Source organism: Lissotriton vulgaris, chromosome 1_2, assembly GCF_964263255.1.
Source record: "Lissotriton vulgaris chromosome 1_2, aLisVul1.2, whole genome shotgun sequence".
NCBI lineage: Eukaryota > Metazoa > Chordata > Amphibia > Caudata > Salamandridae > Lissotriton > Lissotriton vulgaris.
The window spans coordinates 46,352,570-46,365,445 of NC_141686.1; the positions used below are offsets into that span (position 1 = coordinate 46,352,570).

General features: G+C 42.1%; 1 protein-coding gene across 1 annotated transcript in view; it reads left to right on the forward strand.

Moving 5' to 3' along the window:
• The window catches only part of OVCH1 (ovochymase 1), an 852,055-nt gene that overhangs the window by 259,283 nt on the left and 579,896 nt on the right, over nt 1-12,876 (forward strand). Inside the window, exons 11-12 of the mRNA XM_086952799.1 lie at nt 4,119-4,259; nt 5,155-5,285. Coding sequence (XP_086808925.1) covers nt 4,119-4,259; nt 5,155-5,285 — 272 coding nt within the window. The remainder of the gene's footprint in view (nt 1-4,118; nt 4,260-5,154; nt 5,286-12,876) is intronic.

Below are 12,876 nucleotides of genomic sequence, written 5' to 3' on the forward strand. Positions count from 1 at the left end.
CAGTAGCTTGGCAGAGCAGATAGGCTTATCTCGGAGGCTGTGTGTTAAGCATTTATGACCACATACAGTAATAAAGTGAATGCACTACAAATGGACACGACACAGTAGTATTATAAAAATAAGTATTTTTATATAAGGCTTAGCACAAGACCAAATAACGACAAAAATGTACACAATCTGAATAAATACTTTGAGAAGGAAAAAGGATAGCTCAAAGGTAGTTTCTTCTTTAGCACAAAGTCTTTAGTATCAAAGCAAATCTTCTAATTGGAAACACAGTTCTTAGCAACAGGGTAACTCACACGGGAGCTACACGACGTCGAGGCAAAGTTAATCCAAAGGTTCGGCGTCGACCGCGAGGAGCGCTATGTCAAGCCTGGAGTCACACGGACCCCCCACAACACAGTACCTTAGGAAAAAGGAAGCACACGATGATCAGCGGCGTCGAGCAATCCGGCGTCGCGTCTTTGGTGTCGATCAGGCCTCAGCAGGCGTCGCTGACGATGATGCGGTTGCAAAGTGTGAGCAGCGCTCACGGCGTCGAGAGGGCACGAGGGCGATGCGATCAGCAGCGGTGCAGACACGAGGTCCCTTGGAGCTGGAGCCGTACTCCCACTCACTGGCGTTGCTGCTGGCGTCGTTCGGGCCTGGCGGCCGGTCGTCGAGGAAGCGGGACACTGGGGCCGTTACCCACTACGTCGAGCTGGATTCGGCGACGTCCGTCGGTGTCGAGATTGCTGGTTCTTTCAGAGGTGCTGGACTCACAGGTTCCAGCAAATAGTACTTTAGGCAGATGAAGTCCTTTAGCCCTGTGACTTCAGCAGGAGACTGGCACTCTTCCAGTCCTTGGAGATTTTCTTAGCAAGCGTGAGAAGCACTGCAGGATTCCCCCAACAAACAGCACACTGGCAGAAGGGGTAGGCAAGTCCTCAGATCAGCAGGCCTCTTGTCCTTGGTTACAGGGTTCCTTGTCAGAAGTGATCTAAATTCTTGGTTCAGGGGTCCTCCTCTTATACCCCTTTTCGTCTTTGATCCCTTTGTCCAGGCCGGGGACTTTCCCAACATCCTGGGTCTGATGTGGGTGGAGCCAGGCAGAAGTACCTGGCTTATTCACTGAGCAGGGCTGGGTCCTCAGCCGCCCAGCAGGAGGTGGAGCCAGCATTGACACTGGCAGGAGCAGAGCCATCAGCCGCTTGGCAGGAGGTGGAGCCCGCATTGTATCAGGCAGGGCAGGCTATCAGCAACTACTCTCCCCCTACTCTCAACGCAAATGTCCCACTCATCCCACACTGACTCATCCAGACCTGTGGAGCCACCCAGCTCCTGTCACACACACACACACACAAGACCAGCAGAAACCAGAAATGGTTAGACACGAAAATAGACACTTTCTAAAAGTGCTATTTTCGAACCCAGAGTCCGAAAACCATCCATACCAACGGATGCATAATCAAACCCAGAGTTCAGGGATACCAAACTCGACATTGCACCATGCTCCCCGAGCCAGCTAGGATCATAGCATTAATAATCCCGGCGGCCCATTCTAACTACTGGAGAGCAGGCTACCTCGCAATAGTGAAGAACGAAGATGGCGGTAGTTCACTATTAGGACATGCCAACTTGGTCAGGCGTGTCCTACCTTATACTTACAATGCACCCTGCCCGTAGGCCTACCATAGGGGTGACTAACATGAAGTCAAGGGAAGGTTTGAGGGGCTGGCAAGTAGGTATACCTGCGCAGCCAGCGTGACAGTACAAGACTGCCCGTGGGTCTCGCAATGACCGACCCGTAGACATTCTTTTACGAGGCCGCTCTTGTGGGTGGCACAACACGTGCTGCAAGCCCACGAGCGGCATTTGTATTTACAAGCCCCGGCACTCCTGGTGCACTAGACTAGGGACTGACAGTAAACCAAGTAAGCCAAACATGGATACAATCAATACATCAATTTAACATCGGGAGCACTTGCGCTGTGGCACGGATCAGCAGTGGCACGGCGCCCAAAGCATATACCAGCAAAACATCGAAAAACAGTGGAGGCAAACAGAAAAAATGGAGGAGAGACTCAAGCCAATGATGTCAGGTCTAACAATATGCAAATTAGTCTTTCTTTTTTTTTTTTTTACACAAAGTGTGAGTTTTTCCAATTGTACATTCGAACAGTTAGCCCCCGTACCGATACATAAGCATACCAAAGCAGTTTACATGTACAGTTTTCGTCTTGACATACAATCGCCAGTCCTCGATTACAGTGCATAGTTATATAGTGTGGTCCTTCCGCTTTGTATGTTTACACTTCCTGTGTTAACCTCATTCAATAATTATAATGAGCAATACATATTCCTAATCTCAATTCAACCACCCTGGATCCCTGTCCCTCAAACCCACCCCGCAGTGCACTAACTGTGCAACACAATTGGTATTGGATCTCGCATACAAAGTAGTAATCTATTACATTCGTGCTAATGAAAATCAGTCTTGACCCTGCTCCTTATGGGAACAATCTAACCTGAACTGCCAATCCAGGTCTTCACTGGACTGGAAACAAGCATTCTTGGACCGGTTTCAGGGTAACATCCCTCATCAGCCAGGCCAGCTTGTATACATGTGATTATTTCTAGCCACATTTTTACTACTAGCACTGTGTTTACTACAAATACTGAGAACATAATATACTTTAACGCTGTCGTATATAAGGACTTTCTTTAAAAAATTTCATATTTTTTTAGAACATACATTGCTACATATAATTGAGATCCCAGTCTAGGTGGGCGTATGGGGTGCTACTGTATTATACATTTGAAAATAATACAAGCATTGACAAAGCCTGTAGGTATTGCATTTAAAAGGCAAATGCCAAGCTACTGGCTTTGCCTAGGATTGTGTTGGCATTGCCCAAATGAGTGTTAAAACCACAAAAATTGAAATGACAGGCAGTGCATCATCATGTATGCACATACAGCAGCTTGGAATGCTTTTTATTTGAGACACATTTCAAGATGGCCAGTATTAGTTGTAATGCATGCATGTGCATAGGGAACCATTTTGTATGATTTTTCTTCAAGAAAAAAACATTTGAAGATGGTCTCTCAAGCCTGTGCATGAGTTGTGATGCACCAACTGACATTTAGGATTTTTTTGTAGTTTATTTACCTTTTCAAGATGACAGACAACCATTTGTGAACTGTAAAAATAAAAAAAATGAATGCGCAGGAGCATCAAAAGTAAAGAGCAAGTAGCTAAAAGTAGTATGTAGGGGTCTGGGCTCATTAAAAAAAATTTGCAAAAATAAAAAAAAGTGAGAAAGCAGGAAGGGTGGAAGAACATATTGGCTAGTGAAGGGTATAGAAGATGAAGAGATACTTCCATGGAGTGCTGAAACTTATTTAAAAAGTAGCTTATTGACATCAGCAGTGGAAGGATACAACTCCTTCAGTCAAACACGGTAAAGAGGAAATGCTGTTTGTGAGTGCCCAACACTGACCAATATCGGAACCCATAGATTAAGGAGCTGGGAACTGACAGATAAATTCATTTAATCATGAGCAAGGGGTGTTACCGTATTGTGGATAATAGGTGTTCAGCCAAGAACAGATAAAGCGATCAGTAGGCAATACATAAAAAGTGCACCCTTTTCATCTGGTTACTTAAAAAAAATAAGACAAATACATAAATATGGAAAACCAATCCGACCGCTTTGGGGGAAAAGTGAAGGAATGGTTTGTCTTTCATAAGGCTATTTTCTAAAGAGGCAGAGGGTCTCGAACAGTGGGAACTGTAAGCTATAAAGCTCTTCAATCAATGTCGAAATGATGGAATTAGACGTTTAAGTGATAAAAGGGGAGAGGGAACGTGAGGGAGTCTTATGCTTTCATAGCTATATCCGCTCTGGTCTCTGAGTGGTAGATTGGAGGGTCCCCAGTGTTGCCATGATAAAGAGCTATACAAGCGTATGCAGGGAAGTGGAGAATGAAGCACTTGAATGATGTGATACTGCTTTTGGCAACATGAGTCATTAACCTGCAGATGTGAGTAGACTAGAGAGCGGGGTGACTGTGGATCCAGTGACCACCTTTAATCCATGAATGATTACAATGATAATTTCGTTTCTCTTCAGATCAAGTTTGTGGATCAGATTTGCCATCTCCTCTTTTGGTACATTCAAATAAGGCCAGAGTGAAATTTGTCTCGGATTACAGCTCCACTGCCAAGGGCTTTACACTGAACTTCCAAGAGGTGGACGTGGATGGCCTAGAGGGTAAGTGTATATAGTCCACCTTTGCTCTTTTCACATACTTCTATTTAATACTTTGATGCGCCAAGTATGATCCACTATGCCCGTCTTAAGGCAGTAACAATTTTGTCAAAATAATCAATTGGACATCCAATATCCAGCGAGTTCTGTTTTCTTGCCATAGACAAACCAATGAATAATCCAGTTGTCTGCACATCCTCATCTGAGGTCCATTCCCATGTATTTAGTAACCTGGCCACATCGTTCTTTTAACTAGATGCTCCCTAAAGCCTAATCTACCACTAGATTGTGAAACTGTAGTGAATGTAATGTATGTCCTGGTTTCTTTTTATGTTGGCATGCATTTCAGGGCTACCACGTTTGCCTGAAACTGAGGTACATGGTGAGTGGTATTGTACCTAGAATCACACAATGCGGTTATGTTTGAAACCTGGGATTGCAATGGTGGTGTTTCTGTGCAACAAACAGCATCTTCAACATTATACTACATCCTTTTCACAGTGATTTAAATTATTAGGTGAATGGTGGAAGAATAGGCTGATGTTGCATGCTGACCAAGCTTACCTGTAGCAGTTTGCATGAAAACGCATGTTCACATCACACCGCCAATACTACAAGTAGGATGACGTCTGAGATGTTATTTTGTTCGCCTAGTCGTTACACTGCTTCAGCCCAGGTGCTATAAACGTAAATCGGCATTTTTTCCCCAAAATTCCCAGCACTTTTTCTAGATAGCCATTGCCACCTTTTAACTTGAGCTCATAAAGTAGAGGTTTTCCCACTTGAGTGTTTTTGTAAATCTTGGGAAAACGTATGTGAAATAGGTTTGGATGGGAGAGGTATGCAACTGTAAGTAGAAATAACCATTAAGCTACTAAAGTGTCTTCTATGTCAACAGATTCTGGCTGTGGAAGTCTTGCTCAGCTGACGGAAGCGGGGACAATTGACACAATTAATTACCCTGATGCCTACCCATCACTTGCATCATGCAACTGGTTAATTCAAGCACCTTCGGAGCACGTTGTACAGGTAAAATAATTCATTTGTAATGCAGAGTTTTAGTGGCAAGCAGCACGAGATATGGTGCCCCCATGTACCTCCATTATCAATAGTTTAAAAAAAATGCTTGCATTGATGGTCTTCTTGCCTTGACTAGATCTGATCACTAGAATGCAGTCATGGAAACCCCTTGGTCTCTAAATAACCATCGGGCGTGTGTTGTGCCTGGCTGCATGGTAATCTACATCTGCTTAATATTCCTAATGCATCTGCTTAATGCTTTGTTTCCATTTGTCAAGGCAATATTTGTTGTAAAGTGCCTAAAGGCATCATGGGGGTTTCATGATTTGAAACCTGGTGCCCCCTTCCTATTGGAGGAGGGGATACTTTAACTTAATGATATCTCACTCAGATTAGATCTCGTGTTGTGGAATGGTTTTAGAGTTGTGTCGGAGGGAGGCATTTCATTCCGCACACCATCCCTTTGTAGTTCAGATTTACAAGAGAAGACTCAAGGTGGAATACTGCTTGGCCAACTACTGGACACAAAATTTGAGTACAATGCTGCTGTAGTTTACATTTCTGGATGACAAATGTTCGGCTAGATTCTTTCACGGTTATCATGGCGAAATAGTTGACATGTAGGAATGATAGGCAGAAGATGAGGGATGTTTGATTAATTTGATGTGAGCAGTTTCTTTGGTAGGTAGTATTGCAAAAGAGTAGAGACAAGTACAACAGGCAGCTTCAGAATATGGCAGAGCATGTGTGGATTGTGGTTTTGTGGGACTCTTCAGCCAAGATCACAGATGAATGGTCATTGGAAGAGGGCTTGTTCAGTGTGCAAAAAACATTTCTAGAGCTTCATTAACTAGCACAAGTGAAGGATGACCTCCTGATGGCCTTACATGGATGGCAGTGAATAGTTTTGTAGGGTGTAATTCTACTGACATGCAAGTTTGGGAGTTTCCTGTGCAGCAAATTACATTAATGAAAAATGTTAGGCATTGTGAAGTTTTGGCTCTGCAAAGACCAATAGTCGTTGGAAGAACAGAATAGAAAGCTTATGAGTGATATATCAATGACCCCACAGACCACGAGGAAAGAGCTACAGGTTGTGAAGTTCCACTTGAATACCTTCATCCTTGATGCAGCTTGATCGGATTATGCTGGCAACAGTATGATCAAGGAGGAGAAACGTGGTGGGCTCCCCATCATCTGCTTCTCAGCTTACCATTCCTACAATAGTTGATAATTGTAACTTAAAGACACATCCCTTAGACATAGTAAACCTGTTTGCATTCTAATATGTCTTTAAATACCTCAGACTGGCTGACAAACTAAGCAAATCTGATTCTAGGGAGACTACGGCTTCCCTCTGTCAAAAGAGAGTTGGTTACTTCGTGCCAGAGAGATTATAGAAGCAGAGATGGCGCTCTGTTTTATCAACATGTAAATGACCAAGGGAAGTGGGATTCCCCAGTGAGTTTTATAGGGTGGACAAACTCTTAAAAGTTCCACTGTTCTATTAGGTGCCTAGAGGAGTTGAGACTTCTGGCTCTCAGAGCCCTATCCAAAAAGCCACATTAACCCTTTAACTTCAAGGCAAAGATCCACTTGAGTGATTTAGTTGCTATCCCATTTTTTTCATTAACACAGCCTTAAATATCTTAGCTAAAATGCTGGTGACCCAGTTGTTTGAGCAATCTCCCATCAGGCTCACAAACTGCAAGTTGTGTCAACTTGCCAATGAAGATGTCCGACTGGCAAACTGTTACGAAATGACCATACAAGACAACTCTCAAGAAGTCCTGGCATTTTCACTAGACACAGTGGTGGAGTGGCAGTACCTCATGAAAGTTCTAACTAAAATTAGACCGGGAAAGGATTTTATATGTAAAGTTCATCTTCTCTGGTTCCCCTGCAGCAGATGTCAATAGCAGAGTATTTTCTCCAAGCGGTTTATGCTGGGTCAACGCAACCAACAGGGATTGCCTGTTATTTCCACTCCTTTTTCTGCTTGGTTTGGAACCTGTGGTGGCTGCTATTCCACACTCTACTGACATGCACAGTATTTCTACTGGGAAGGGAGACATTAAATCATTCCTGTGTGTGGACGATATACTCTGCACACTAGTTAATCCTAGTACATCCCTACCCACAGTCATGCAAATTATTCACAAAACACACACGTGGTGGAAAACAATCTCCTGCCTCTGATAGTCTGCACTGAAAAAGACTTTGCGAAATCGAAACACTTACACCAATTTTTATGGAGTAGGGTTCAGACAATCAAAAAGACCATTGTACACAGATTCATTTATCTCTTTGGTTGTCTTCCACCAAGTTCTCAAGAGATTCATTGCGCAAATAGAGACTGATAGCCATTCCTTTATCTGGAGATGGTGGATGGACATACTGTTTCTATGTTTCATTCTGTGTCTGTCAGCACTGAGAATAAGCACGGTCTTGTGAATTACTCATAACAGGGTGTTGCATTTTTGGACTTGCCGATTCCTGTTAGATGTATGTACGTATGTAGGAGCACTGTTTTGGATGCTTGTATTTTTTATTGGAGCTGTTCATTAGTTTCCTTTTTGTTTTTGTGTGGTTCTATTTAATTTTGCTTTGTCATGCCAAATGCATTTATATTTTCCCTACTTGTCTTACTCTTTCCTTTGTTTGATTCCCTTCGCCTCCCCGTTCGCCCCCATCCTGCAAAACGGAATTTCTTGACTTTTTAAAGTAGTACTTTGTGGTCTGATGGCTCTTGGTGCACTTTGGGAGTATTTCATTTGCTCAACAAGGGTATTTGTATGGAGTGTTCCACCTTTCTGTATATAATTCATGTTGGTCCTTGGAAATGTGTACAAGTGCTTGAAACTCTTAAAGACATTTTGCAAAAAACAGAAAAGGATATCAGCTGATCAATATGTAGCAAACCTGTTCTATTCCATGCATTATACAGTATAAAATAGCCAAGTTGTCAATTACATACATGTTATGAGCTATTTGATGGGTTGGTTTTTCTAGAGAGGTTTACTGTGATTTTTGTTTATGGTAATCGGGACATGATATTTTGAAGGTACAACTATAGTGCTTTTAATGAATGCAGGAGTTAGAATTATTGTACAAGTTCTTCCTTGTGATTGGCTGGGATGGTCATATTTTTCCATGTGCCATGTTTGGCAGTATGGATATTTGTTCGTCTATCCTGTGTCAATCCTGTACAGTTGAGAGTAAAAAGTGAAGATGTGTGTTGTGGCTTTCTCTTTGGGGTGCTTTACCTTTAAGGTGCGTAATGTTTATTTATGATCCATCTTGCTTTGCTGTTCCTGGGTGTTCCGGACTCTTTAGTTAAGGACTGCAGAGCTTGAGCCAGTCAGACATCTTTTGTGCTATTTGCTCTGACTAGGAATACATTCTTCTTAAGTCTTCTTCAGCCTGTGGTTCCAATTATTGCTCTTTCCCTCGATTTCTGTTAAAGCGCAGGATTGGCTGGATCTATTTTTCATTGGGATTGGCTGCTGTGTGTCAACCCTGCTATTGGCTGACCGGTTTCCTATGCTTAGCTGACTTTTGGGTAATTACACTGTATTTCGGCTTTAGCTTCATTCAAGTACTTTGTGGGGGCATTTTAGAGTATCCGCATCAATTCCATTTTCTGAACAATTTTCACATTGTCCCTTCAACATGCAAAGTGAAATTTACCTGTATCTTTTTTTACCTGAGACTGGATCCACAAGATTGATGTGGCAACAATGGTACAGAACTTTTTGAGTTATTTATTGTCCATTGATTAGATCAATTTTGCTGTTGGGAGGAAACAGGCTAAGCTCCATAATTGATTGGCACAGAAGGTCAAAGAATTGTTGAGCGCCAACCTCAACTAGTCCCTTGTCCCTCTTCATCTTCTGAGTGGGTTGTTATTGCAGAATCCATACTATTACAAAACTACTTTAAAGAGGATCCCAGTATGATTGTGAAAGGCGTACGTTTTCCATGCACCAGCAAATTTCAGGATGAATCTATTGAATGTTTCTTAGCAGAACTAAGAATGTTAGCTTCTATACTCAAGTGCATTGGTCGATCAATATTTAAGAGATCAGTTGGTAGTTAACTGCTTTGAAAGTAGGACACACAAGATTTTTGTGTTATAGGAACCCCACCTCAGATGACTCTTGATTGCAAGAGGAATAGAGGTCTGCTTTGGCATCAAAGGAGCTTGGAAAGTCCTAACAGATCTCATCTGAAACTGTGAATGCAATATCCTTTAAACCTAAAGTGTCATTGAATACCGTAGAAAAATCTAGGAAACCTAACAAAGAATTAAACCTTTCTATTGTTTTTTTTTTTATAGATGTGTGTTTAAAAAGGCCTTCTTGTTAACTCTAGTAATTGCCGTGCAATAGGGAAAAATGTGTGAAGTATAGAAAATAGGCCACTTTGGGTGAGCCTATAAGAACTGGCAGAAAAGTAGTATGTGGGTGGACAGTTTGACTTGTACGCTGTCAAGAGCCAAAAGGTTGCACAAAAGAGCAGAGTGGTGTTGTCAGCCCTCATGTTATCTGGGGTAAAGGTTGGGTGGAAAAACAAGATCCTGTTTGGAAGATAAACATTTGTAATGTGGACATGGTTGTTACACTCAGCTCTGTTTCAACTATCACTATTGTCTGATAAGTTGTATTCACGAGAATGGGCACACATCAGTTTGTTACTGACAGACATTCATACTGTGGTTTTTGGAGGGCAAGAGATGGGGTATTTTTATGAAGCTATTCTGTACAAGGATAGTTTGATACACACTAAAGTGAAGTGTATGTAGCTAAAAGTGGTTATACCCTTCTACATTGGAGGTATCCAGACATTTGGTATGGTTCTGAGGTTGGGAAATGAGCACCCAATATCTTTAGTTGATATGATGTACAAGTTACCTCGTTACCAGAAGTATTAAGTGAATACAAAGTCATTTTTTTAGGACAGACAAGGAGTTGTAAAGGGATTTGAACAGTTATCCTGAAACCGAATGCTGTTCCAGTGGTACACAAGATTCATAACATACCTATGAGCATTAGAGACTAGTTAAAGGAACATCTGGATAAGTTATGTAAGCAATAGTTGAGTCGTTAGACTTCTCGCAGTGGGTTTCGCCAATTGTTGCTTTGAAATCCAGTGAAAGTAGGCTCTGGGACTCTAAAGAAGAACATTCTAATGGATTGTTTCCCCTTGCCAAAAATTCAAGGGATGTTGGAACAGACGGGGGGAGGTAGACTCCTTTGAACTCTAAACCCAATAGCTGCTTAGTGGAGATTCTCTCCCCCTAACTACTTTTAACACCCCATTTGGTGCTTTCTGATTCCTTCACATGCCATTTGACCTAGCTACGGCTGCATCGTTTTTTCAAAAACTGACTTATCCACTCCTGGGCAAATAGAAGGGAGTGTTCGCTTATCAAGATGAGAGATGACTGATTTGTTCAGTCTCTGTACATAGTCACTTACAAAAACTCAGGAGAGTTTGAGCATTCTGGAGAATCAGAAGATCAGTGAAAAAGAGAAAAATGCAGATTTATGGTGGAGGAAGCTAAATATTTGGGGTGCAAAATCTCTGCCCAGGTTATTTAACCCAAGGACGATCTCATTCAACAATTGACAAGTGCCCCTCTCCTACAGACAAAATCCAATTAAGATCATTCCTATGTCTGGGAGAACTATTAAAAAATTTTTTAGAGAATTTTGTGTTGCAAACTGAACCTTTAAGAAACTTGCAGTATAACACAAATTGTCTGGGAACAAAAACAAATTGTAGCATTTGCTGAATTGCAGTCTCTCATAATCAAGGCACCTTGCCCTGCAACCATTCAGGGATGCGATGCCCTCCATAGTGACGATTGATGCTAGTGCCTGGGTTTGGGCCCCGTGGTAAGCCAGATGGCGGAAGGGAAAGAAATCACAATTTGCTTTGCCTACTGGCACTTAACAGCTGGGGGGGGGGGGGGGGGGGGGATAATACAATAGAGCGAGGCAAACGCCTGTGTTTGGGGTGCACATAATTTTGCTACACAACTGTGGGGCAAAGCATTTTAATTGGTCAATGATTACAAACCACTTGTAAATCTTTTAAATAATAAAGGGTTGGGAAATGTTAGTCCAAGGGGTTATTTAGGTTTACGTTCCAAAATGTATGGATTTCATTTTAAGGTGGAGTATAGTTCTTGAGGGGAAAACTGCTGATTTTCATCCATATGACCATCAGAATCCGCTCAAGATTGTGATGTGGTTGGTGAAGAGGAACTTGTGATTGGTGTGCTTGATGTTGGTAGTGTCTGAAGGTATCTAATGATAACAGGACTGGAAAAACTGTGAAGAATTGAGGTTTTGTAATTCTCGAGTCTGACTCCATTTTGTTCTGTGCCACCATTTTGTGGTGCCTTCACGTAGTCATGTGAAGGTAGCCTGGCGAACAAAGTGGCCTGGCCTTCTTAGTTCATGTATATATTAACTAGGTTTCTTTTTGACTCTGAAATGAACTGTAAGAAACTGACCTTCACCTGAAACTGACCTCACAAAGCCAATTTCCCTGATCGATCTTTGTCTGAGATTGCCAATCAATGTTCAGGACATAGTTAACTTTTAGTTTCCTTGCACATGCCTTATCTTGTTCAGCATCTGTTAGTTTCTTTTTTATGTTTCTTCATTACATGGGTTATGCTTTCAATTATAGGTTTGTCCGTCTTGTGGAGATTGAATTTGAGACATTCCTAATAGTTAACTTTTGGGTTGGGATACTGATAATTGAGTTTTTGTTATGTGATACTTTGTTTGAAAATGTTCCTTATTGGCTAGAATTTTTTGCAGTGGGTGTACATTTATAATGTGAATATTGGGTATAAAAGGAGACGTCTCGCCTTAGTAAAATGAGCAGTCTCCTGAGAATTTACACCGTGATGTATTTCTAGGATCACTGTTACTAGCTGCAGCTAATAAACTTGGTCTCTGATGCCATCCAGAAGTATTCTGCGTTTCTATATACCAAGACAGGTGAACTCGAAGATCTTAGGCGTGCCCCTGACGCCGCTGGGATAAACCCCGGTTCTTCAGAAAGAGTTATCAGGAGAGACTTAAGAAAATGATCAGCAAAGTTTGGCTCAGAGAAGCATTATTTGCTAGTGAATTAAAAGCAGTCATGGATGAATTAAGCATTGAAGGTGGGTGGATTTTGTTAGGTAATTCCTTGATACCTCCAAGTGTTTTGAGGTCTACATTGGTTAACATTGCTCACTATGGCCATGTACGTGCTACTGGTACCAACAAAAAACTGAGATTACGCTACTGGTGACCTAGAATGGATGCCAATGCAGATTCTGGTAAAAGGATGTATGAAGTGTGACAGCAGCGAAGCCCCTGTGCACTGACAATGTTCCACTATGTCTGGTGGAGTATCCAGATTATTCACGGTACCACTCCAGATGTTTCTCTCATGCTGCTGATAATGTTAGTAGCATGAGAAAAGCACCAGAATTGGTTGGAGTGGACTGGCTTGGGGACCTGTCCTCCTCTCCACAGAGTGGTTTTGGACAGCTCGGGTTGGAGAGGTATAAAGTGTGCCTGTCAGGCAGGAC